The sequence below is a fragment of the Brassica rapa genome, chromosome A05 (assembly GCF_000309985.2).
Source record: "Brassica rapa cultivar Chiifu-401-42 chromosome A05, CAAS_Brap_v3.01, whole genome shotgun sequence".
NCBI classification, from domain to species: Eukaryota; Viridiplantae; Streptophyta; class Magnoliopsida; order Brassicales; family Brassicaceae; genus Brassica; species Brassica rapa.
In genome coordinates this window covers 25,272,780-25,299,735 of record NC_024799.2, presented here as the reverse complement: position 1 = coordinate 25,299,735, position 26,956 = coordinate 25,272,780, and the positions used below count along the sequence as shown (strand labels likewise).

General features: G+C 35.2%; 5 protein-coding genes across 5 annotated transcripts; 3 read left to right on the top strand and 2 right to left on the bottom strand.

The window, feature by feature from the left end:
• The first annotated feature begins 474 nt into the window (after positions 1-474).
• LOC103870459 lies at positions 475-5,533 on the top strand. Its single transcript, XM_033291948.1, has 10 exons — positions 475-1,590; positions 1,682-1,710; positions 1,809-2,840; positions 3,191-3,309; positions 3,523-4,101; positions 4,191-4,449; positions 4,551-4,716; positions 4,797-4,899; positions 4,983-5,173; positions 5,300-5,533. Exons 3-9 carry the CDS (start codon positions 1,833-1,835, stop codon positions 5,098-5,100), a joined length of 2,352 nt encoding a protein of 783 aa, XP_033147839.1. The 5' UTR covers positions 475-1,590; positions 1,682-1,710; positions 1,809-1,832; the 3' UTR covers positions 5,101-5,173; positions 5,300-5,533.
• On the bottom strand, positions 5,346-9,446 carry LOC103870460 (non-symbiotic hemoglobin 2). Its single transcript, XM_009148584.3, has 4 exons — positions 9,186-9,446; positions 8,977-9,091; positions 5,759-5,875; positions 5,346-5,675 (listed from the first exon to the last, which is right to left on the bottom strand). The coding sequence occupies exons 1-4, from the start codon at positions 9,287-9,289 to the stop codon at positions 5,526-5,528; spliced, it is 486 nt and encodes a 161-aa protein (XP_009146832.1). The 5' UTR covers positions 9,290-9,446; the 3' UTR covers positions 5,346-5,525.
• A 1,833-nt stretch (positions 9,447-11,279) lies between these two features.
• On the bottom strand, positions 11,280-11,981 carry LOC103870458 (cyclin-dependent protein kinase inhibitor SMR1). The gene has a single exon (XM_009148582.3). It carries the CDS (start codon positions 11,972-11,974, stop codon positions 11,471-11,473), a length of 504 nt encoding a protein of 167 aa, XP_009146830.3. The 5' UTR covers positions 11,975-11,981; the 3' UTR covers positions 11,280-11,470.
• Positions 11,982-13,400: 1,419 nt separating this feature from the next.
• LOC103870457 (probable U3 small nucleolar RNA-associated protein 7) lies at positions 13,401-18,920 on the top strand. Its single transcript, XM_009148581.3, has 9 exons — positions 13,401-16,340; positions 16,436-16,501; positions 16,576-16,641; positions 16,712-16,801; positions 16,930-17,062; positions 17,199-17,317; positions 17,408-17,475; positions 17,569-17,617; positions 17,706-18,920. Exons 2-9 carry the CDS (start codon positions 16,442-16,444, stop codon positions 18,717-18,719), a joined length of 1,599 nt encoding a protein of 532 aa, XP_009146829.2. The 5' UTR covers positions 13,401-16,340; positions 16,436-16,441; the 3' UTR covers positions 18,720-18,920.
• A 59-nt stretch (positions 18,921-18,979) lies between these two features.
• LOC103870456 (3-phosphoinositide-dependent protein kinase 2) lies at positions 18,980-21,711 on the top strand. The gene is made up of 11 exons (XM_009148580.3): positions 18,980-19,217; positions 19,312-19,492; positions 19,568-19,620; positions 19,694-19,795; positions 19,865-19,973; positions 20,090-20,168; positions 20,437-20,602; positions 20,683-20,817; positions 20,889-21,043; positions 21,112-21,334; positions 21,431-21,711. The coding sequence occupies exons 1-11, from the start codon at positions 19,053-19,055 to the stop codon at positions 21,512-21,514; spliced, it is 1,452 nt and encodes a 483-aa protein (XP_009146828.1). The 5' UTR covers positions 18,980-19,052; the 3' UTR covers positions 21,515-21,711.
• The last annotated feature ends 5,245 nt before the right edge of the window (positions 21,712-26,956 follow it).

The window sequence follows — 26,956 nt, the reverse complement described above, 5'->3', positions numbered from 1 at the left end:
GTTTTACTTTTTTATTATTTTATTTTTAATGAAAATACACTTTTAAATAATTTAATTTAAAATAAAATTATATATTAATTTGTTGTATTCTAACAATTTGATTGATTTAATTAATTTGCTTTGGTGGATAACTTAAAAAGTTTTCATATGAATCGGGGAAAGCAAACTTATGTTGTTATATTATATTTATTTGTGTATATAGAATCTTGTGTATATAGAATCGGGGAAAGCAAGCTTATGTAAACTTACTTTTACAAAAGTCTTAACTTTGTCACGAAAACAAAAATCTATGCTTTTTCATATTTGTCAATGTTCTCACACTTTCAAAGAATATATTAGCTTAGTCACTTTCTTATTTTTTTTACAAAACAAAATATCGAAGTCTTGAAAGTTGAATCCATATTATTGTAAATGTACATAAGAGTTTGTGATTACATATTTAGTGATTCTTGTATATGTGTTCAAGAAAGTTTCAATGGCTTAGCGGTATATGCTATATATTTATGTCATACTAACCCGGGTTTGATCCTGTCCTTTGCATTTTTTTTTCATTTTTTACGAAAAAATAAATGAGATGACGTGTCAACTTCGGGCTCTCTGATTGAATGATTATATATGCTGATGTGGACACTCTAAGAGGGGTTTATATCTCCCTTTTAGTATAGTATAGATGATGTAACATTTATTTCTTAAAGTTATCATGTGAATGTAGCATTCAACTATCGCACCTACCTGCTAGAATTGAATACTTTATCCATTTTCATTTCATAAGTCGTTTTAAATTTTTTCAAACAGATTAAAAAGTTATTAAATTTATTATTTTATCTCTAATTAGTATGTTTGTTTTATTTGATTATTCTCATTAATAAACTAAAAGAATAAAGACAGAATTTGAAAAAATATTAAATAAAAATCTTGAAAATATAAAATAACACTATGAAACAAATTTTGAACTCTAAAACAACAATTATGAAACAAAAGGAGTATACTTTATTCACTCTACAGTTTTAATGTTTTCATAAATAATAATATTTTAACATTAATTTAAAAATTAATACCTCAAGAAAATACATATCATGTTCTATTTTCTGTTTCATAAAAACTATAAAACTATGTTCTTCTTACAAAAAAATATAAATATCTTTTAATTAGCCCATGGATTTTACCACTTAAAATATCCATCTCATAAATTGTATTCATTTCATAAACTTAAGACAGATTGTAGCACATAACAGGTTGAAGATTTGAAATAAATTAAATAACAAAAGTAAATACCACACATTATAAGGACATTTGCTGAATCATACATAGGCAGAAAGAAAAAAATCCATTATCTTCTTTTTGTCTTCCTCTAAGGTCCATTCAAAAAATCTAGAAGCTGACAAGTGTGAGGAAGAACATTGAATCAGCTCTTATTTTATGGTGGTGACCAGTGACCCTTTAATAATTTAAAAAAAAAATTGTTTTGTTTTCTTCGCTATCTAATATGACAATTGTCACCTTCTCTCTTGCTCCATATATAAACTGCCCATTCTCTTCTTCAATTTCTCTCCGGATTTTTCGTCGTGTTCATCAATTTTCTCTAGAGAGGTATGTCTGGATAATCATTTTCCGGTTGATTTCATAATTGTTTTCGTAGAATTTTTCATCGGGATAATCAACATTGTTTTCCTCTTTTCAGGTGACGATTGATGTTATTGTAGTAATCAGGTGAGATCGATCAAAATATAGAGGACGATTGTGTGTGAAAATTTTGAATCGTTTGATTTTTTTAGTTTCCCGGGGAACTTTGTGATGTTATGGTTTAGATTCTGAGTGTGAGGGAATTGAGGATGAATGATTTGCATCAAAAGACGGAGTCAATGGATCGTCGTTTTGAGGATTTCAATGAGGGTTGCATCTCATTTGAGTCGTGCAGCTCGGTTCACAATCCTGACAACGATCATGATCAAGAGGATGAACATCTTCTGAGGAGGAGAAGGAGGTCTGACCTCGAAGGGGACGACATTGCTGAATCCTCTGCTGCGAGAAGGCGCCAGTCTCGGATCCTGAGCCGTTGGGCTGCAAGGCAGGCTCAGGAGATGATTACCACCATTGAGAGGAGGAACCGTGAGTCTGAACTTATTGCTATTGCTGGTTTGCATGCCGTCTCTACGCTTGACTCTTCTTTCCTCAGGGAGGAGACGCACTCTCCTCCCTTGAGGCGAGAGAGGCCTAGAACTCAAGCATCTGAGATTTTCCAGATGTGGAGAGAGTTGGAAGATGAACACGTGCACAACAGGGCACGTGAGAGGCTGAGGCCGAGGCAAATAAGTGCTAATGCATCTGTGAGTGGGAACAATGAGAGCCTGAGGGGATCAAGTGAGAGTGAGAATGGTTATAGATCTTCCAGTAGAGAACAGTCTCCAGATCTTGGCGATGTTGAGAGTGAGAGGGTGAGACAAAGTGTGCGTGATTATGTATCTAATGTAAGAAGGAGAGACGATAACCGTAGAGGAGAGTTGGTTGGTGATACTGAAAGAGAGAGAGTCAGGGTTATCAGGGAACGGATGCAAATGACGAGTCAGCAGAGAGGAGCTCGTGCAAGTCGAAGAGAAGATCAACAACGATCTCTTGGCTCACAAGATGACCGGCCTCAAGTTCAGAGGGTCGGTGAAGGGTTAGCCGTTGAGAATGAGGAAGGGCAACGGGAGGATACTCGTAGAGACTTGCGGAGATTACGAGGAAGGCATGCATTTGTTGATTTGCTCATGAGGATTGAACAAGAGCGGCAGCGAGAGCTTCAGGGTTTGTTGGATCATCGTGCAGTCTCTGACTTTTCTCATCGCAACCGGATTCAGGTTTGTTAGTAGGACTATCATCTTTGTCTTCTTTGTTCAAATGTTTATTGCATACTAATGATAGTAGGGGACAACTTATAATATATGGACCGCACATAGGATGAACTGTAAAAATCTAGAGTGGGCTATAGAGTTTGGGAGCATCTTTGCTGGTTATGTTTCCAAAATTCTCGTTTCCCCTTTAATAGTGAAACGTTACTGGTGTTTGTAGTCCGATTGACAGAACCAAAGGTGTGAGAAGGAAGGCGTATTGTACGCTAAGACTGTGCTACTAGCACCATATATTAACGTAATGATAGACCTTAAGTCCTTGTAACTTATCTTTCTAACGGTTGTAAACCTTTCGACAGTTGCTACTTAGAAGAAGATTCTTGCGGAATGAGCCACGTACAGAGGAAGTTAGAGCTCCATCAATGGCAGCAAGTGAACTTCGCCAGCTAAGAGATAGACATACAGTTTCTGGTTTGCGGTAAAAAAAATTTTTTTTATTTCTTGTTCAATTATACTTGTCACATAGTCATGATTGTGAAGTGTGTATATGTTATATCCTTGCGTCTCATTTGTCTTCCCACGCTCACTGAAGATATGCATATTATGGTTGGCTTTGCATTTTCATTTTATCGACTTTAACTTTTGACATTTAGCTTACTCGCAGCTAACTTCTCGATACTGATGATCACAGGGAAGGAGTCAGTGACAGGCTAGAAAGCAATACTAATGTCGATAACATCAATACTTCCAGGATTAACCGAACAATAGCTGCTAATACTACTGAGGATTCTCAGAGGATAAATGAGCGCTTGAGTTCTTCAAGACAGGGGAATGATACCCCACTCTTACCTAACGACTTGGGCAGGTCAGGAAGTAACCGAACAACTGCAGATAGAAATTGGGAAGAACATACAAGTCAAGAAAGTGTTTGCCCTGAAGTTTTCAGAACAGACGAGAGCCGAAATTTGCTGGAAGCAACGTTAAGCCAGTTAAGTGAAAGGGATAACGGTAACGCAGTTATAAACGAACAAGAAAACTCAGTTGATGACCTGCACCAGGATGGAACTGGAAATTCAGATGCAACTGTTCTGATAGAAGATCAGAGTGTATGGCCTGCAGATAACACTAGACAGTCTGACGGAAATTGGCCAGAGACACGGTTTGGAGCACTTAGGAGTCGCCGTGTAGTACCTATGAGAAGAGTAAACAGGCTCCATTTACCTAATGACGATAATGTTTACAACATTGAGCTTCGAGAGCTACTAAGCAGGTACTGACATAGTGGATTCATTTTCTCTGTTTTCCTGTGCATCTATTCTCTTTGTTTAATGGAAATTATTTTTCATTTCACTCCTGTAGGAGAAATGTATCTAACTTTCTACGTAGTGGTTTCCGTGAAAATCTGGATCAGCTGATACAGTCCTATGTAGAGCGGAGAGTTGACTGGGAAGCAATATCGGATTCTCAAGAACATCATACAGAGCAACAACGGTTTCTACAGGACGAGGATCAGCTTGATGGCATCAATCAAACGCTGCCAACTCCACCAGTGCCTCCACCACAGCCAATAAGGCACCACACCAACTACGCTCGTCACTCTCTGCATCGATCTGAACTTGTAAGCCTAGAACTTTCAGGGTTTTTAATACTCTCTTAACAGCTCTGTGTTATGTTGTCTTCTCATAAAAATGTCTTAATATGGATGGTGCTGGTGAATAGGGATGGGAGATGATGAACGACTTGAGAGGAGAAATGGCTAGACTCCAACAAGGAATGAGTCATATGCAGAGGAATTTAGAAACCTGTATGGATATGCAGTCTGAGCTGCAGCGTTCGGTTAGGCAAGAGGTCTCTGCAGCTTTAAACCGATCTCCCGGTGACCAAGGTTTTTGCCCTTTCTATCCAAACTTTCATTCCTAGTCTGCGTATGGAACTATCTGTTAACTAAATGGATAATGTCATCAGGTCTTGGAGCAGGAACATCCGAGGATGGGTCGAGATGGGGTCATGTAAGGAACGGGACTTGCTGTGTCTGCTGTGATACTGACATAGATGCCCTCTTGTACAGGTAGATTGTTTCCTCAAACCCGGTTTGTTCGTGATTTACATAACCGAAAACCATAGTCTGATCATATCTTTGTGAAACTGTAGATGCGGGCACATGTGCACTTGCTCAAATTGCGGTAACGAGCTAGTCAGAACTGGAGGGAAATGCCCGTTGTGTAGAGCGCCAATCCTCGAGGTAATCAGAGCCTACACTGTCGCGTAAGCCCTCTGAGATTGGAGAACAAGGAAAAACAAACAAAGATAATGTGATTTTGTTCATGTCTGAGCAAGAACAGGTTCGAAATCTTTGATATTGTTTTAAAGACTCTTCACTACTTTGAATTCCTCCTCTGGTTAAGATATTTGATCTCTTGTTTAAATCATGTTCGTCTCTTAAGTTCTTCAAGCCATTGTCTCTGCAGATTGTTTCAGCGATATAAACTCTCTGAAATGGACCAAACCAAGATCAGCAGACATAAATTTATTCGGTTAACAGTAGCCAGAGGTATATTTTTTTAATTTATTGAGTGTCATGTAGCTCTGTATAAGAAAGAACCAAAAGTAGTTGAGATAAATTTCACAAAGATGATTTGATATTATACTTGTGCACACAGATTCACCATCTATGAGCATATACCCAAATGATATTCAGGGTTTCTGTGAGTTTTCTTGTTTCATCTCGGCCTTAATGGCTAAAGCCAAGTGATCATAAGCTTGAGACCAAGCTCCTTCCACTTCTTCATTGTACTTCTCCCCCAACCCTTCTTTCAGTGTCCTCACCAAAGCCTCTTTCACCACCTGAATTCACATACTTGCATTTATTAAATGTCTTTTTGGTGAAAAAAAACAATGAAAAACATTAGTTAATTGATAAAAGAGACCTCAAAGTGAGGATCAAGAACTCCACTTTTGAGATGGACAGAGCCCAGGTATTGGAGGGTTGTGTCAGGCACAGCCACTTTGCCTTTCTCCCTCAGCTGTATTGCTGTTTCACATGTCTACACCCCGAAGAAAAGAAAAAAACTCATAATCTTAATGGCTACAAAGTTTGAGGTTGATAGCTTTTAGCAAAACTAAAACAATGGTTTACTATCCTACTTAATCCCACTATACCAAAATAAAAATCCAGAAAGCGAACCGAACCACTTGGATTCTTCAGTAAGGCTTATATGTTGATAGGAATCGATGTAATGTTTGTTTTTGGTGGATTTTATGAATGAGCCAATACATATTAATTATTCTTTACTAAAATAGAATTTATTATATTATCTCCAAGAACAGGACAAAAGCAACTAGCTAAGTCCAAACAAGATAGACCGCAATATCGTGTGCACATGGCTACGCCAATATAAAATAGACAACACTATTTGAAGAGTCAATAAAGATTCTTAGCTGTAATAATGAAACCATTTTAAATATAATCTAAGAGGTGCAATGAAGATTATGATACGATTCTCACTACAAGAAAACAGCGGTATTCTGACGGACGTTCCGACGGAAAATGAATTCCTCGGAATATACCGAGGAATTTCCGAGGCAATTCCGAGGAAACACAAAATTTGGCTTCCTCGGAATTTCCTCGGAATATACCGACGGAATTCCGAGGAAAATTCAGTTCGTCGGAATATTCCGACGGAATACCGAGGAAAATTCAGTTCGTCGGAATATTCCGACGGAATACCGAGGAAAATAGTATTCCTAGGAAAAAACCGATGAATTCCGAGGAAATATTATAGACGTTAGAGAGCCGTTGGGGAGATTTTAAAAATTCCGAGGAAATTCCGAGGGCAGAAAGGTTTTCCTCGGAATTTCCTCGGAATAGATCTTGTCGATTTAGGGATTTGATTATACATTCCTTTTCCTCGGAATTTCCTCGGAATTTTCCGAGGAAATTCCGACGACGATAGAGTTTTCCTCGGAATTCCCTCGGAAAATTCCGAGGAAATTCCGAGGAACTTGGGGTTTTAAACCGAAAACAACATTTTACGGATTGAATAACACGTATATAACCTTCATTAAGTGTCTTAACCAGATTATGAAGTCAAACTTTGGTGTTTTACCCAATAACAAACACTTTTACGATTGCATGAACGAAAACCACACAACATAAGAGAAACACTTATACACTTTAACAAACGGTAAAGAGAATACTTACAATTATTTTTGAAATTTTGTTATTTCATGGTTTATGATCATCTATACAAAGAATCCTCAATGGTATGCATTATAATTGTATAAGAAATGAAATACGGCGAAAATAATCGATGTTTTGAAACCCCAAACCCTGGTTCCTCGGAATTTCCTCGGTAAATTCCGAGGAAATTCCGAGGAAACCTGGTTCCTCGGAATATTTTCATTTAACCGGGTAAACCAAGCCGCCAAATATTTCGCGAAAATTGAATTAATGATTTCCGAGGAAATTCCGACGGATATAGTAAATATTTCCGAGGAAATTCCGACGGATAATTTCCGTCGGACCCCTCATTTTATTAGGTCGAGCCCGACCTTCTTCCCCATTTCTCTCCGCCGCAATCTCTCTTTCTCCTGCGATTTCGTCGACTCCTCTCTTCTCCCTTGCGATTTGCGGCGCTTTCTCTCTTCTCCCTCGCGTTTTCCACCCTAATCCTCATGTATGAACCCTATCCCACTCTTTTAGGTTAGATTTGTATGGTTTTTAAGTAGATTTGATGATTTTGGAATGAGATTTATAGATTTTGTTAGGGTGAATGGTAGATTTATAGATTTTGTTAGGGTGAATGGTAGATTTGATTTGTATCACTTGATTTGAATTTTTTTTTAGTTTTTATTTATTTTGTGGTTATAAAAATCGAATTTGTAATTATATATATATATTGAAAACGTTTTTTGTATATAAAATCTATTTTTTGCATTTTAAATTCATTTATATATTTATTAAACATTTTTAAAATCTATAAAACTTTTTTAAGATTAAAAATCATATATATAATATTTAAAATCATTTTTTTGTGGTTATAAAACGTTTTATGTATTTTATATAAAAAATATAAATTTCTATATTTATTAAACATTTTTAATATTATGAAAACTATTTTTTGTAATTATTTAACATTTTAAATATTTTTAAAACTATTTTTTGTAATTATTAACTGTTTTTGTGATTTATTTAAACTATTTTTTTAATTTTTATACTATTTTATATTTATTAAAACTAATTTTGTATTTATAAAACATTTTTTTTATTATAAACACTATTTTATTATTTTTTGTATTTATAAAAACTATTTTGTATTTATAAAAAGATGATTTCATATTTATAAAAATATTTATATTTATTAAAACTAATTTTGTATTTATAAAACATTTTTTTGATTTATAAACACTATTTTATTATTTTTTGTATTTATAAAAACTATTTTGTATTTATAAAAAGATGATTTCATATTTATAAAAATATTTATATTTATTATAACTAATTTTGTATTTATAAAACATTTTTTTATTTATAAAAACTATTTTAGTTTTTTTTGTATTTATAAAAACTATTTTGTATTTATAAAAAGATGATTTCATATTTATAAAAATATTTATATTTATTATAACTAATTTTGTATTTATAAAACATTTTTTTTATTTATAAAAACTATTTTATTTTTTTTTGTATTTTAAATATATTTTCTATTTCAATTTTAATTTTATATTTTCGAATTTCAATTTAAAAAAATAAATTTATATTTTTTTTTTTAATTTTGGAAATATTCCGAGGAAGTGTATCCCTCGGGATATTCCGACGACATTTTCCTCGGAATATTCCGAGGAAATTCCGACGAACATGTGGTCTTCGGAATTTCCTCGGAAATTCGTTTCCTCGGAATTCCGTCGGAAATTTCCGAGGAATTTCCGAGGAAAAATGAAATTCCGAGGAGTTATTTCCGAGGACTTTTTTCGTCGGTATGTCGTCGGAATAGCGTTATTCCGACGACATACCGACGATATTTTCCCTCAGTATGTCGCTGTTTTCTTGTAGTGTCTTTATGTAAGTGATACACATATATAAACGTATATATATGTAGATCAGTAGATGTATCATGTATATCACAAAAGGGGGGTAAGTAAATACCATCTTAAAAACTTTGACAGCATGAGCTTTGAGTTTAGGATTGTTGTGAGGCACTTCATCTGTGTCTCTTAAGAAAGAGAACATGTCTTTTGCTGCTGGTGCTATCTCCAGTATCCTATATATCATCAGTATACTGTTTATTAGCTCACATACATAACCAAATATAGATTACGTATAACTATGCTTGTATGTATGTATTATATGCTTACTGTGAAAAGAAGTGAAGGCTGTATCTGGGGATGTCTTGCTTCAGTATCTCCCAAGACTCCTTCACCAAAGCTTCTTGCTTCTCTGTAAACACAATCTCTCCCATCTCTCTCTCTCTCTCTCTTTGAGACCTACTAGTTCTTTGTTTGATGCATTTTTATATGTTAATACTTTCACTATTTTTTTAATATTTTCCCAGTATTAATTATTTATCATGGGCCATATGGCCCTTATACGATCCTAAAAGATATCCAGCCCAATACACATTTCTATATACAGTAGTCCCTCCAATAAACCAAACCAAACAAAAATGAAATCTGAATAACTCGGTGTTAAGTAACTTAAGTTCTCCAACTAGCAGAACCAAAGCGTAAATCAGAAAATAAATAAATCCATTAGTCACGAAGAATATAGCTTTCTCTTACATGCGACATGATGATACCGTTGCCGTATGCCTTTTATGTTTTGTTATAAGAGACAATATTGTATATACATACTTGATTTTTCCTACTGAATAAGAGAAGAACTCAATCATGAAGAAGTAAAAAAGAGTAGCTTGTGTTCTAAGACAGTTCACTTGTTGGTTGCGTAGACATGGCTCCTCCTTCGTCGCAGGACCATATCATTACACTATATTTAATTCTCATTCAATTATATTGGTCTAATAAATAACCCCATTATTTCCATTTTTGTCGCAGGGACATGTAATTACTCTATATTTAATTTTCATTTAATTTTGTTGGTCTGGTGAAGTGGTGAGTAATCTTCTTGTTTCTGTCAGCCAGTTAGATAATTTTAAATTGTTGCTTCTCAAAGAAAAAGAAAAAGCAATTGTCGAAAGAGACACAACACGCATACAAACAATTTAATTTCTGGAATCACAATTCAATTTGTTTTCTTGTTCTGTTATATCATAAATACACGTAAGTGAAATATTCAAACCTAATTCCATTTATTTTCAAACTAAATATATTTATTAGAATGCCAGACTTAGACTGATATAAAGTCGTCTAAAAAGATTCAAGTGATTATGGTTTAGTAACAACCGATCGATGTATTTTATGTATGTAAATTTTACATATTAGCATATGCATAATTTCTGGTCCAGCAATTAAATTATCTGAATTCATTTCAATAATGATCTTTTCTAAATACAATGTGATTATTTTGAAGATAGTAAAGAATTGAACGACGAGTATCAACTTCGAACTTTGAAATCTTTAGAATATTTTCGATAGTATTATTCAATACAAAAACGATTTGCATAGTAACTACAGATCCCAAAGTTACGTACGTATGTCGCTCTACCGGCCGGTCAAAATGTCAGAAACAAGCGTGAAATTCAGATCAGCAATTTTGATATTAATATTACTGAGCTAACTAAATATATACATGTGCATGTTTTTTTACTGAGCTAGTATTATAACATTGCTACTTTTACAAAAAAAAAACTACTTTAAAATAGGTATTTGTATCACTACATGTGCATGATATTTACATTTGTAGAAGAAGAAAAGATAGTTGCATAGATCAAGGCTTCATTATCTCCGCGTTGTTGTTGCTTTCACAACGTAGGACACGCAACTGATACATCTTCTACCAAATTAGCACCTAATACTTTTAAACGCCATTAGCATTTTTTATAACAAAATTAACTGATATCATTGATACTTGTATATTATTACAAAAAATATTTCTATTAATGAAAATGAAATTCTGCACTTAACTTTACTGTAGCTTGTTCAACTGATTGTAAATTTCGAAAGGGACCATTATTGAAATAGCTTATAAAACATATATTTGAAAATAAAAATGGCGTCTACGGCTTCAATGTATGTGAACTATAGCAGAATCATTGCATTTAATTTCCCTTAGTCGGTTGCATAAATGCAGTGGTTTCATACTTAAACGTCGATGTACCACCTATAGGCTTATTAAGCTAACATGATATCACAGATTCACAGTAAGTAACTTGCGTGGATAAAACAGTTTTATCGACACATATAGTGAAATCACGTAACTTTTCCACCCATGACGCTGGATCATAAATAACTCGATCTTGTCTCTTAGAAATGACATAAATATCCCAATTATTATTAGAAAACTTGGCAATTGGAATTAAATTTCATTTATTACGGAATTTACAACAACGACCCCTCCATGCGGAATTAATATGCGGCTACAGAAAATTATCCATCCATTTTGAAAATTAAAATACTTATAATAAGGTTTTTAATTTATATATTTCCAGTAAAACTGTAGAAAATGTAAATCTTGAACTAAAGGCTCATCTTCGCGCACAATAAAGATAACGTCTCCGCCGTTTAGCCGTCGTTGACGTGTCACTATAGACAGAGGAGAAGAAACGGTCAATCTCTTCCTTGTTCATGATAATCTCAGGAGCCGACACTAAGAGCTTCCTCTTACACGATCTTATCACCAGAGCCGCCGTAGGCGACGGTTTTGAAGGCAGTGCACGAGGTTTTCTCGGCGGGGGAGGTGGAGAATCGTGGACAGAAGGAATCTTGTGTTCTTGAGATGTGGGTGTGCTGCAGCTAAAGCCCTCGTCGTTATCACCATCGCCGTCTTTGTTGTCTTTAGAGGTTTTAGATGGGATCTTGATGGTTGCTGGGAAGTTGAATTGGGACAGATCTTGTAATAACTCAAGATCATCCATGTCTGTAAATGTGTGCTTATGTTTGGAAAACCTTTTTTGTGTGGATGTAGAAAACTTGTTGGAGAAGTGAGGTTGAGAGGGGCTTGTTATATGTGTTTGTGTCTTTACATACATGTATACACATGCGTAAAGTTAGAATGTCGCATTTAGAAACGAGAGTTACTTTTTGACATGATTGTGAAAAAGAAAAAAAAAAAGAATGGAGATAAGAAATGTAAATATATATAGGAAGGAGAATGAAAGTAATTTCCGAATTTAGAAAATATAGTATTACTAGGGAAGGTATGATGATAAATTACTTGTATAGTTGTTGTTTTTTTGTTGCTTAACGACATATAGTTGTATTTGTATTGTATGCATGTACAACTGGACCACATGTGCTTCACCGTTTTGATAGAGTTTACCTAATTTCCGAATAATAACTTTTATAAAACGGGGTTGTAATGGAGCGTTGCAGTTAAATACGTGGGGATAATATAAATTAAATCATATTATTTTTGAAAATATAGTGAGGCGTCTTAGAAAGACAAAGAGTTTGTATACTCTCCAATCTCTATGATTTATCAATAAAACGAATTTGATGTAGTAATTGCCGCAAAAAGAATTATAAGCTAGCCAAATTAATCTAAAAATGAACTATTGAAGAGGAGTATCTTTCAGTGTTACCTAAAAAATGAACTACTAAAGAGTTATTTTCAGTGTTTTTTTTATCATATTATTGTTCTTTTGATAAAAAGAGTTACTTTCAGTGTTATGGTAGTATGTAAAACCGGTCGACAAAATTTTTTTTTGGATTAATGAACGTAGTAAATTTACTGTCGGACAAGAATGTAATCCACGTGAATGAAAAAGAATGCGGGATTGGGGTTGTCTAACCCAAAGTGGTATAGCATCGAACGCATAGATTAGCATTGCTCACATTGTTGATGTTAATGGTCAAATGTTACAATTTACTTTTTTTACGGTGCTTAAGGTAGGGTAGTTTTAAGATGAACGAAATACTAGCAATGATTTGGGATAACCTTTATATATGACTGTACATTTGGTTCTAATGTCATTTTTGGAATACTAGCAATAATTTCGTAATTTTGATTTAAAAAAACTTACGAAATTCTGGGAAGACTATTTTTTTTTTTTTGCAAATATACAAAAGGCAAATTAAACTTAAATTTTGGAAGCTCAGTAATTAGCGGGCCACGACAAATGAAACAAACGCAAATGCTGTTCTTGTACCATCGGCCTCCCATCTAAAAACGTGTGGGTTATGGTCTCAACAACAACACTAAAGTCTGTACGTATGTACAGAAACTTTTACTTGATAAAAAGAACTATAACGACCATCAAAATAATAGTAATACCACTATAAGTAAAGTACATTTGCATATATACAAACTATAGATCAACGTCTTATCTTAGATCTCAAACATAAAGTTTGGTTCAATATGTCTTGTAACTATTACAATCTAAAGACATGGCATGTGTTTAGATCTAAACTCTTGTTCATGCATCATTATATATAAGTAAACAACTGATTGCAAACAGTTTTTGTAACTTTTATATCTATCAACTAAATGTCCAATATGAGAAGCTGTTTAGTTTTTATGTGACATTATGATTTCAAGATATACGATGGACCCACAACGTTTTACACGCCGAGATTAATAATATGAAAATACACTACCTTACATGCCATTTAACAATTATTAGGCTGTAACACGAGTTTGCTACTAGCCTCTATATATGATTATGATTCAACTTCTACTAGTGGTTGCATTTTGTCGATTTAGCTTTAGTTTATATTTTGCTACCTGGACTTGTTTTTTCTTTTGTCATCATTATGCTATGTCGTATTTGAAGTTAGATTCGATCTCTCTGTACATATACACTAGCTGCGCTGCGTGATGTACAACATGTATATATAAAAATTACAAATGATGTGTAGATATACGGCAACGTATGACAATTTTTGGACATGCCACGTATCGGAGTGCATGTGGTGATGAAATAGAGTAGATCTGTGGAAGCAAGTCAGTAGTAATATCCAAATAAAAAAGTACAGAAGTAGAAAGATCTAAATGATCTCTCGCAGGAAATCTCGATCTCTTGTCCTTGCTTTTATTTACTTTTTGTTTTTGTCAACCTTTCTTTTTTACTCCATTCTTTTCTCTTGGTAATTGTAAACTTCTTATTTTGGTTTATAGACATTGACACGTTTTTGGTTTGGTTTAGGTACAAAGGGAGGTATGGACACAGAGAGATGTATTAGGATAAGCCGATGTTATTTGTGAGGCCATGAGACCATACAATCACAATCAAACAATCTGTAGCATTTATAATACATCAATTACGCACGATGTTGAAGTTTCGGTGGTCCATCATCTATACGTTTGTTTGATTCGGCCAAACCAAGCCGTCTAAAATTCAACTAAATTAGATTCTGGTTCTTAAGTGGACACTGGATGAGGAAATAAAAACAAGTGATCTGGATGGAAGTCTGAACTCTAAAACAGTCCTATAAAATTAAAATGCATTATAATAAAAATCAACTCAGATGATTGTACAATGAAATCATAGTTTAATCAAATTCAGAGTAGATCTTGTTTCATTTGGTTACATATTTCCTATAAATGGAAAATATCACTAACCAAAGAGGACAAGAAAAAATAAGATTAAAAAAGACTCCTGGATTTATAACACTTTTGTAAATCGATCAGGGGTTATATACTCTCAAGAAAAATATTATAATATATTCATATTCATTATAATGAAATTCATACATCTTGAGTTGGAGGAAATATTCTCGCATATATTTTCAAGGTATGCATGAACCATTATGGCCGTACACTAAAGCAGTGATAACAAAGAGTATATATCGTAGGCATAAGAATCAGTGAATCACTATGACATGTGGGTTACAAAGAAAACAAACCTAATTGATAAGAATGATTTTTTATTTTATTTTTGGCAAATCCATATAGTCGATCAAATCTACATAGGATTCCAGAATATTTCTGTTTTTTTAATCTAAATAACATAAATGATTAGCATTCACCACCGTTTTAGCATTTTATATCTTGTAATGTACAATGTAGACAAAGAAAGCAAGTGAAACGTAACGTGCATGGCCTCCAAATCATGAACTCATTCATGTATTCTTTTGTTATTTAATCTTATACACTAATATATTTAGATTTAGGCAGCAATAAATTATCAAATGCCATAAAATTCCAAAGACTATACCAATCGACACCAAAAGTAAAGATAAGGAGCATCATGGCTCTCCCTTGGATGGTTTATGAAACTTCATACTCAATTGTCTCCCTGTTATCAAAATGAAGGAATGTAAATATCATACAAATTAAAGTTGACATAGATTAATTGCATCATTTATCTAACCAAGAAAATTATCATAATAGGTTGCTGATGATAGTAGTTGTTACTTTTTATTATTAGAGAGGCCGCCTGAGTCCTGACCGGACCAGCAAACCAGCAGTCACATGCGGGACCAAGATTTATTTATAATTACGAAAGACATAATTGGTACTTTCTTAATCTACTTATAGTTTTTTTTTAACAAGGCTTTTGTTAGATTTCAAGGAAATTAGGAAGCGTTGACGATGTTTGGATGTCAGTTCACTGCATATTGAAAATATTATCTATATATATTAGTATAAAAATGTAATCATAAGAATTATTATTATTATATTAATAAATTATGAATAATCCGGAAAATAGTTTTATTGGAATCCAATGCTTTGAGCTAGTTAACAAAAAAAAAACTAATAATAATAACAAACAATGTTGTCCTAAAGGTCCAAAATAGCTAAGATGGGTCGGTTCTCCATTAGAGAATCACTTTCAAGCAAGTGGATGAAAACATTAATGTGAAGTTAACTAGCCACACATTATGTTCTAGATGTGTGATCATACTATCATCTTGATTGATCTAATTGCACATAGCATTATCAGCATGAAACATATATACAGAAAAATCTAGTAGAAAAAAAAATAGCTTGGAAGACTCATGCAAGAGTAAACTAAACATACAAGTCATCCACATTGAAATGGCTTCAAGCGAACATGCACTTACGTATTTGAAAACTGTAGAAGAGTAATCACTGCCTACAGGGGGTTAGAGTAATCTCTAGCTCGTGGGTCTCGCTAGGCTCTTTCTTTTACCCAGCTCAGGCCCAGTTAAGAGTACTCCAGGCCCAATACTCTTTATTTTTGTCAACCCCAGGCCTACTCAAATTATCTCGATTTTTTTTTTCCTTTTTTCCTAAAATTACAAAAACAAGTCCAATCAGCGCAGGTTCGATCTCGGAGCTCTTCCTCAATTAACACATCTTTCTTCTGCTAAACCCATTTAAAAAAGCTTCACCGTCGCCGTGTGCTGTTTCTTCCTCACCGCCGCCGTCTCAAATCTCAAACTCACGCCTCTCAGGTGAAAGCTAATTCAAAAGTTCAATCTTTTTCTCAGGTTCGTCTCGATCTTCACAACTCTTCCCGTTATATATTACTGCTGGATCCGTTGGTTTTGAGATTTAAATGTAATGAGTTGTCTGATACGTTTAGGTTATAATGGAGGTCGCTTTAGAGGATAACAGTCTCATGGATAAGGTCTTGCCTCCTGATGAGCAGGTACTAGTTTCAAACATTTTAATTGTTTGTGGGTTTCAGTAAAGTTGAGAACTTTGCTTTAAATTTGTATGCAGGAGATTGATGTTGAGCTGGAGGCTAAAGAGAAGAAGTATCTTAGAGGAGAAGGTGCTAATCTAGAGGTAATGATTTGTTGTTTTTTTTTTGGTTTGTGGAATGCAGAGGTTGAGTGTTTTTCTTCTTGTTCTGCAGACGTTGAAAGATAAGAAACTAAAGACTCAGCTTGCTTCACGAGAGAAGTTGTATGGGAAGTCTGCTAAAGCTGCTGCTAAAATCGAGAAGGTAACTTTACTCCTTTAGTCAGCTTCTTGGAGATGAATGCTTCACTTGGCGTTAAGCAATTTCTTATACTTCAGCTGGTTTCAGATTCTTAATTGGTGTCTTGTTATCTGGTTTGTTTTTTTATGTAGTGGCTCTTGCCGGCTTCGGCAGGGTACTTGGAGACTGATGGTTTAGAGAAGACATGGCGGGTCAAGCAGACAGATATTGCCAAAGAAGTTGATATATTGAGCTCAAGAAACCAATATGACATTGTGCTCCCAGGTAAATGAATAATTGCTTCTTCTCAGAGGGAATGTTTGTCAAATTTGTAATTAGATTACTCGGTGTAATAGAGACTCTCTTTGTTATGTAATGTATTCTTCCGATTCATTTTACTGACACCGGTGAGCATATGTAGATTTTGGCCCGTACAAACTCGATTTTACTGCAAGTGGACGGCATATGCTAGCTGGTGGTCGCAAAGGCCACCTTGCTCTTGTAGACATGATGAGTATGAACCTAATTAAAGAAATCCAGGTCGGTTTAATATCTTATAATCTTAATCAGGGCTTGTTATATGTTTGTATTTATGATTAAGATCTCAACAGAAGTTGATGATATCTGCAGGTACGGGAAACAGTACGTGATGTTGCATTCCTGCACAATGACCAATTCTTTGCAGCTGCCCAGAAGAAGTATGTGTGTTTTCACATCTATTAACATCACCTTCTCTATGCTATGTCTCCTTGTGTCTTACTCTAATGTTTGGACTCGTTGATTTTTGACAGGTATTCATATATTTATGCGAGAGATGGAACTGAGCTCCATTGTTTGAAGGTGAGGCTTATTGATTTTTTTTATACGTTCATTGAAATATGTCGATGGTGTTCTTGGTTAAATTGACTCAAACCTTTGTCTACTTCAGGAACGTGGTCCAGTGGCTAGACTCAGGTTCCTAAAGAACCACTTCCTCCTCGCATCAGTGAACAAAATCGGTCAGCTACATTACCAAGATGTAACCTACGGAGACATGGTAGCTAGTATCCGAACAGGCAAAGGCAGAACAGATGTAATGGAAGTGAATCCTTACAATGGTGTCGTCGCCTTGGGACACTCTGGTGGAACCGTCACAATGTGGAAACCAACCAGCCAAGCACCTCTAGTCCAAATGCAGTGCCACCCTGGTCCAGTCTCCTCTCTCGCTTTCCACCCCAACGGCCACCTCATGGCTACGTCAGGCAAAGAGCGCAAACTCAAGATCTGGGATCTGCGCAAGTTCGAGGAGGTTCAGACCATCCACGGCTTCCACGCCAAGACGCTGAGTTTCAGCCAGAAAGGCTTGCTAGCAGCTGGAACCGGATCGTTCGTTCAGGTTCTAGGAGATTCAAGCGGTGACTATAGCAGATACATGAGCCACTCGATGGTGAAAGGCTACCAGATCGAGAAGGTCATGTTCAGACCGTACGAGGACGTTCTGGGGATCGGTCACTCGATGGGATGGTCCAGCGTTCTCATTCCAGGGTCTGGAGAGCCGAACTTCGATTCTTGGGTGGCTAACCCGTTCGAAACGACGAAGCAGAGACGGGAGAAGGAAGTGCACTTGCTTCTTGATAAGCTCCCGCCTGAGACGATCATGCTGGATCCTTCAAAGATCGGTGCGATGAGACCTTCGAGGAGGAAGGAGAGGTTGACTAGAGGAGAGATTGAAGCTGAGAAAGAGGTGGCGGTAGAAGCGGCGAAGGGGGTTGAGCTGAAGAAGAAGACTAAAGGAAGGAATAAACCGAGTAAGAGGACTAAGAAGAAGAAAGAGTTAGTGGAGAACGCGAAGAGAACGTTCCCGGAGCAAGAGAACAGTGCTGCTGGTAAGAAGAGAAGAATCGGTGAAGATGCTGCGGCTGAGCTACCCGCTTGTCTGAAAAGGTTTGCCCGAAAAAACTGAAAGTGATGTGAAACACAGACAGAAACTGAAAGTGATGTCTTAAGATTTTGTTTTTTTTTTCCTTTTTCTCCTAATGTTCATATTATGAGAAAATTGACATTATACGATTTAGCAAAAAAAAAAAAAAAACATTTCTCATAGAATGTTTCATGTTTCACATGTTGAAGTAATGAAATAAAAATACAAATGACTCTTATAAAATTATTATGTTAAAAATAGATAAGAAGAAGATGAAGAAAGTGTCACATTCCTTCTTCTTCATCGAATTGAGAAAGTTCTCGTCTTATGTAATAGATCCAATGTGGGGACTTGTCGAGATGTAGAAGAAAGTTGATGACAATGGAGAATGAATTTGATTCAAAGCTTTCTCTTCAAGGGAATGGTGAAGGCAGCAGCATATCAAGAAGCAAGAGCTTCGCATTCAAGGCTCCTCAGGAGAATTTCACCATCCAGGATTTCGAGCTCGACAAGATCTATGGCGTTGGCTCTTATTCAAAGGTCTTGATCTTTACTCATCAAATCTGTATGCTCTCTACCTAAAAATTGAGATCCTTTACATAATAAGCTGGCTTATGGATAAATTTGAACACAGGTTGTTAGGGCGACGAAGAAGAAGGATGGAGGCGTGTATGCGTTGAAGATCATGGACAAAAAGTTTATCACCAAGGAGAATAAAACAGCTTATGTCAAACTCGAGAGGATTGTTCTTGATCAGCTTGACCATCCTGGGATTGTCAAACTCTTCTTCACATTTCAAGATAACTTCTCACTATGTAATCTAGTTTCTTTCTCTTATAGACCATCCACTCTCTCTTCTTGAACAATAAGTAATCTTTCTCATTTTATAGACATGGCGCTTGAATCTTGCGAAGGTGGGGAGCTTTTTGACCAAATCACCAGAGTAAGATTACTACTATTCAGAATCTGTGAAGATTGTTTCATATTCTCAAAATATTGTGTTGTGTTTTTGGCAGAAAGGTCGTCTATCAGAGGATGAAGCTCGGTTCTACGGTGCAGAAGTTGTGGATGCTCTTGAGTATATACATACTATGGGACTGATACATAGAGATATTAAGGTAGCTTCTTTCTCTAACATATCACCTTAACAAGGACGTTATTGCTAACTTGTATTTTTGAGTGAGTAGCCGGAGAATCTGTTGCTGACTTCAGATGGACACATTAAGATTGCTGATTTTGGTAGTGTAAAGCCAATGCAAGACAGCCAGATCACTCTACTTCCCAATGCAGCTTCCGGTAAATATATGAAGTTCCATCTCCTTTCCTATATTCTCAAGGCTTTAGTAGTTATTGATAATTGTTTACAGATTCTTGTTTTGTAAGCATGTCTGTAACACTGGTGACTTATGCAGATGATAAGGCCTGCACTTTTGTCGGTACGGCTGCATATGTTCCTCCTGAAGTTCTCAACTCCTCTCCAGCAACTTTCGGGTACAGACTGTTATGTTAGAACCAATGTTCAAGAAATCGCTAGTCGACGGTTAAACGCCTTATAGAGAGCATTATTGTTTAAGCGGGCGCTTAGACTTTTTTGAACGCCTACACCTATTTTAAAATATATCAATTTGGTTCTTTGCTGGTTAGAACAAATGTTTCACCACTATGTGATGAAGCTTTTTTGGTTCTGTGGATTACTATACTACAATGGCTCTTACTTGAAACAATTTTTCTTTGTTATTTGTGGAACAACTTCAAACAGAAACGATCTTTGGGCACTGGGCTGCACTCTGTACCAAATGCTATCAGGAACATCTCCATTCAAAGACGCAAGTGAATGGCTGATTTTCCAAAGAATCATTGCTAGAGACTTAAAGTTCCCAAATCATTTCTCAGAAGCAGCAAGAGACCTCATCGACCGGTTGCTGGTAAGCTATGCTCCCTTACCTTAAGTCCTTTTGCTCATTAGGAAACATAACAAGCCTTGATCTCTGGTACTCTCTTTCAGGATACAGATCCTAGTAGAAGACCAGGAGCTGGACCAGAAGGTTATGCTTCTCTCAAGAGACATCCTTTCTTCAAAGGAGTTGACTGGAAAAAACCAAGATCACAAACTCCTCCAAAACTAGCTCCAGATCCTTCGGTATTTACCTCCTTATATATATATGTACTCCTAACCAGTTTTTATCTTGATCCAGTTTTTATCTTGTGCAGTCTCAGTCAGCATCTCCTGAGAGAGACGGTTCTCCATGGAACCCAACACATGTTGGAGATGCCTCAGCCATGCAGAACAATGGTCCCTCTTCAACTTCTGAATCCTCTGGTTCCATAACCAGGCTTGCCTCCATAGACTCTTTTGATTCGAGATGGTGAGACACTAACTAGGCTTTTTACTGGTCTCTGTACTCAAATCCTAACTCGGTTCTGTTATAATCAGGCAACAGTTTCTTGAACCGGGAGAATCGGTTATAATGCTATCAGCAGTGAAGAAGCTACGGAAAATCACGAGTAAGAAGGTGCAGCTGATACTCACCAACAAACCGAGACTGATCTACGTCGATCCATCAAAGCTTGTTGCCAAAGGGAATATCATCTGGTCTGATAACTCCAGTGACCTCAACGTTCAAATCTCAAGTCCTTCCCATTTCAAGATTTGCACAGTAAGACACAACAATCCAATGGCTCTCACCAGCTTTCCGTTGTTTTATTTATATTTTATAGGAGATGAAACTTGACTGTTTGATTTGATTTGGCAGCCGAAGAAGGTTCTATCGATTGAAGACTCGAAACAACGAGCTTTGCAGTGGAGAAAGGCAATTGAAACTCTTCAAAACCGTTGAGGCTCCTAGGCTGATTGTGTCCATTCATTACATCCCAATTTGTTATTTTTTTCCTTTTGATTTTTGTTTCTTTCAATATAATTCAATTGATTACTATCACTACATCTGGTTTGTATGCATAAGAGAAGAGTCTTTCCCAATTTGTTATTTTTTTATTTTTGTTTCTTTCAATATAATTCAATTGATTACTATCACTACATCTGGTTTGTATGCATAAGAGAAGAGTCTTCTCTGTATTCAAGGACGTTTCTCGGGCCGAAAGTTTGCCTTAAGATGAGCATTTATAGTAGTTAATGAATCTGTTATTTCGGTTATAAAAGTTCTTGTCTGATTCAGCATGTGCAGAAATTGTACGGAATGTTATTTTTTTTTTTCAAATGTCATCCCTTTCGATTTTACATGCAGAAATGCATTTAAAGAGGGATAATCATAGATCTAAAGCAAATACTGGTTAAGAGAAATGAAAATATAAACACAGAGATTTATCTACCAACACCCATCGCGAAGAGAGGTAAACAATTTCTTTTTCTTATAATGTTCCATTCAGTTTCATTTGATGTGCATAACACTCTGAAATTCTAAATCTCTTTGTGAATTTGATCATTTCAGGCAATTGTTAAAATCAAGTTTGATAAATTCACTAAATCCATAAATCAAATCTCTTTGCATTAATTGAGATTAGTTCAGGCAATTGATAACATTTTTGTGTCTGCCATAAGTAAGATCTAGATTTTAAGTTATCCAGAAAAATCTAGTATTAAGAACAATTCATATGAAGAAATATAAGATTACACTAGTAATTCTATCAAAAAATTCATCATTAACTTTTCAAATACAATGTTCAATTCCAACTTGGTCTTTTCAGCATCCTTCTCCTTATGCTTCAGAATTTTCTAAATTCATCCAAAATCTATTCTATTAAAACGCAAGTATGACCAATTGACATATGTTGAGTCTAATAATTGCTATGTTATCAAATCTAAAAAAAATAAAACATAATACTTTTAAACTGAATTGAAATTAAAACCGCATTTCCATAACTACCATCTATTGGTCAAACCATGTATTTTGTAACCTCCTTTCCATAATTATCGATGGCCACACCACTTCTTTCTAATATTTATATTAGGCAACTGTTATATAAATGATAATAATTATTCTTTTCTTTTGGGTTTATATCAAAATTAAGTTTGCTTACTTCCTTTCAACAGTATTCTATCAAAATTTTCTTTTGTGTGTTATTGGATAATCTGAACCTTTTTCTTTTTAGAATTTTAACCTTTTATTTTATTAATAGAACACATTATTTTATATAATTATGTATACAGTTACATTATTGACATATCTTTCTATAATTGTATGCTAATTATTCCTTATAATCTCAGTTAAAAAGTATAAAATTTAATTTTTATATCACAGACACTTTATATTTGTTAAGAAATACAAAATAAAAACACTTATTATAGTGTCATTTTTTCACCTTTAATATTACAAAAGAAAATATATACTATTTTCACCGACTATTAAAATATAATATTTAGTTATAATAAAATTTGGTATATTTAATTATTTTAACTAATTATAACTTACATCTCACCTAAAAATTAGGATTTATTCAACTAGACATTAATTTATTCAAATTTTAAATATTTTATATAGACATTAAGTTTATCAATTAACAAAGAGCAAGATGTTAAAATAGGTTTTAACGGTTTTAATAGAAATAAACATTCATATAAAATCATTTAGTTTAACGGGATTAAAATAGGTTATTCGATCAAAAATATTTATTAAATGTTATATCTATTCTATTAAAACAGCAGTGTGACCCATTGATAAAAAGTTATGTCCAACTTAAATTTTAATAATACATACCTTTTTAATATAACTGCAATGAAATATATATATATATTATGTAATCCCCCACTTAAAGTGCCTAATGATCGGCAACCACCACTTTTTGTAACTGTATCCATATATCTTATTTTTGTTATGTAACCACCATTATTTTTACTGTTCAAATCCCAACAATTTTTTCGATGATGTTCATGTATTTCATTTTTCCTAACATAATCCCAACTATTACTCGGATTCTTTATTTTAATTAATATTTTTTATTAAATATTTTTACTTTCACCCATAAATTTTTGAAAATTTATTGAAATTGTTTTTATTATAAAATTTTATAATATTAATTAAAATATAATAGATATATTTTAATATTTTTATAATTTTAATTTTAAATTTTTTATTAAACATTTTTTTTGTATATATATTGATTTAAAAAAAGAAAAAAAATTATCCTCCTGCAACCGCCCGCAACCGCAAACGGTAGCTGGAGCCAGCTTTTGAATTTATGAGATTCGGAGCGGGTTGAAGCGGTTTAGAGCGATTTGAGTGATTGTTGCAAACCGCCGACAACCGCTACCAACCGCAAAAGCAGCGTTTGCGGGTGGTAGCGGAAAAACCAATCGCACAATTAATAGAATTTATGGTATATTTGTATTTTAATATTTTTACATAATTTAAATGAATATCCATATTTGAACTGAACTCGTAATGATCCAAACTGAATCCGAACTAAAATTTATAAATATCCAAATAGGTTTTAATCTCTCATCTAAAGACCAATATCTGAATAGTCGGAATCGAACCTGAACTCTTATCCCTACATGTAGTCTATAATATGAATATATGATCACAGATAAAAACACAAATATGATTACAAAAAAATACATATATGATATAAGGAAAGACACAAATACATATGGAACTTGATTTATTTAATATACTTACAAAAATTATCTATTCTATTAAATTCATATCATACAAAAATATGATTCTACAAACACACAACCATATAACACTACAAGAAAACGTATCTTTACCGAGGAAGTTTAACGAGGAAAACTATTCCTCGTAAAAAAACGTTGATTTTGCGAGGAAATTACGTTGAGAAAGAAAAGCATCGTTATTTCGTCGTAAGGTAACGACAAAAAAAATTCGTCGTAAAGACGATGTAAACTGACGTGGCTTTTACGAGGAAATAATTTTTCCTCGTAAAAGCCACGTAAATTTCGCGAGTGCTTTACGACGAAATATTTTACGTGTACTTAACGAGGAAATTTTGAATCCACCAACTTGGTAGGTGGCTCACGTTTTTTTTTTGGCCATACAATTAATTTTCGTCGTAATTTCATAGTAAAATTACAACTACCAGATTCGAAATTTTCTATAAATATGGATGTTGGAACATCATTTTAAACACACCAACAACAAAAAACGTGAAAGAAAAAAAAATGGCTGGCTCTGGGACTATTTACGAGTTGCGGAATTGGATGTATATGCATAGAGATGCTAACGGGAGAGTGACGAAAGAATACCTTGCGGGGCTGGAGACATTTATGCACCAAGCAGATTCAACACCGCTCGCCCAAGAAAGTGGTAAGATGTTCTGTCCTTGTCGGAAATGCAACAATTCGAAATTGGCAAACCGTGAAAATGTTTGGAAGCATTTAATAAATAGAGGTTTCACGCCAAATTACTATATCTGGTTTCAACATGGGGAAGGTTATAATTATGATCAGAATGAAGCTAGTAGTAGTAATAGCAATTTTCAGGAAGAACCGGTTAATCATCATTTGCATAATGAACATAGTTACCATCAGGAGGAGATGGTAGATTATGATAGGGTTCATGATATGGTAGCTGATGCATTCGTAGCTCATGATGAAGATGAAGAACCTAATATAGATGCAAAAAAGTTTTACGGAATGTTAAACGCGGCGAATCAACCACTTTACAGTGGTTGTAGAGAAGGTCTCTCTAAATTGTCGTTGGCTGCTAGAATGATGAATATTAAAACTGATCACAATCTACCTGAAAGTTGCATGAACGAATGGGCGGACTTGTTTAAAGAGTATTTGCCGGAAGACAATGTGTCTGCTGATTCTTATTATGAGATTCAGAAATTAGTTTATAGTCTTGGGTTGCCTTCGGAGATGATAGATGTCTGCATCGACAACTGCATGATCTATTGGGGAGATGATGAGAAGCTAGAAGTATGTCGATTCTGCAAGAAGCCACGATTCAAACCGCAAGGACGGGGACGTAATAGGGTACCGTACCAAAGGATGTGGTACCTACCAATTACAGACAGATTGAAAAGATTGTATCAATCAGAGCAGACTGCTGCAAAGATGAGATGGCATGCCGAGCATACTCAGACGGATGGTGAGATGACTCATCCATCAGATGCAAGAGCCTGGAAACATTTCAACAAAGTACATCCGGATTTTGCTAGCAATAGCCGGAATGTGTATCTCGGATTATGCACAGATGGATTTAGTCCGTTCGGAATGTCAGGGAGACAATATTCATTGTGGCCAGTCTTTCTTACGCCATACAACCTGCCACCGGAGATGTGCATGCAACGGGAGTTGCTATTCTTGACGATATTGATACCTGGTCCGAACCATCCAAAAAGGTCCCTGGATGTTTTCCTACAACCACTGATAAAAGAGTTGAAGGATTTGTGGTCAACAGGGGTGAGGACGTATGACTGTTCAACGAAGACGAATTTTACGATGCGAGCTATGCTTTTGTGGACCATAAGTGACTTTCCTGCATATGGGATGTTGTCTGGATGGACTACACATGGAAGATTAGCTTGTCCATATTGTAATGGAACGACAGATGCGTTTCAACTGAAGAATGGTAGGAAGACAAGTTGGTTTGATTGTCATCGTCGATTTCTTCCCATTGGCCATCCTTACCGAAGAAACAAGAATTTGTTTAGGCACAAAAGGGTTGTGAGAGACACTTCTCCACCATATCTAACTGGAGAACAAATTGAAGCACAAATCGACTACTACGGAGCTAACGAAACAGTTCGTTGGGGTGGTAATTGGCATGTCCCTCGTAATATGCCTGATTCTTACGGTGTTCATCACAACTGGCACAAGAAGAGTATATTTTGGGAGTTGCCATATTGGAAGGATCTTCTTCTGCGACACAACCTCGATGTGATGCATATAGAGAAGAATTTCTTTGAGAACATCATGAATACAATATTGAATGTCCCAGGGAAGACAAAAGACAACATAAAATCGAGGTTGGACTTGCCGGATATTTGCTCAAGAAGCGAGTTACATATTAAAAGCAATGGACAAGTTCCTGTTCCGATATTCAGACTGTCTTCAGAAAAAAAGTCGGTGTTGTTCAACTGGGTGGCATCAGAAGTGAAGTTCCCCGATGGGTATGTTTCAAATCTCTCTAGATGTGTTGAAAAGGGTCAAAAGTTCTCTGGGATGAAGAGTCATGATTGTCATGTCTTTATGCAACGACTACTGCCCTTTGCATTTGCGGAGCTACTTCCAACAAACGTACATGAAGCACTTGCAGGTTCGTAGTGTTTTATATCACAATAATTTTATAACGGTC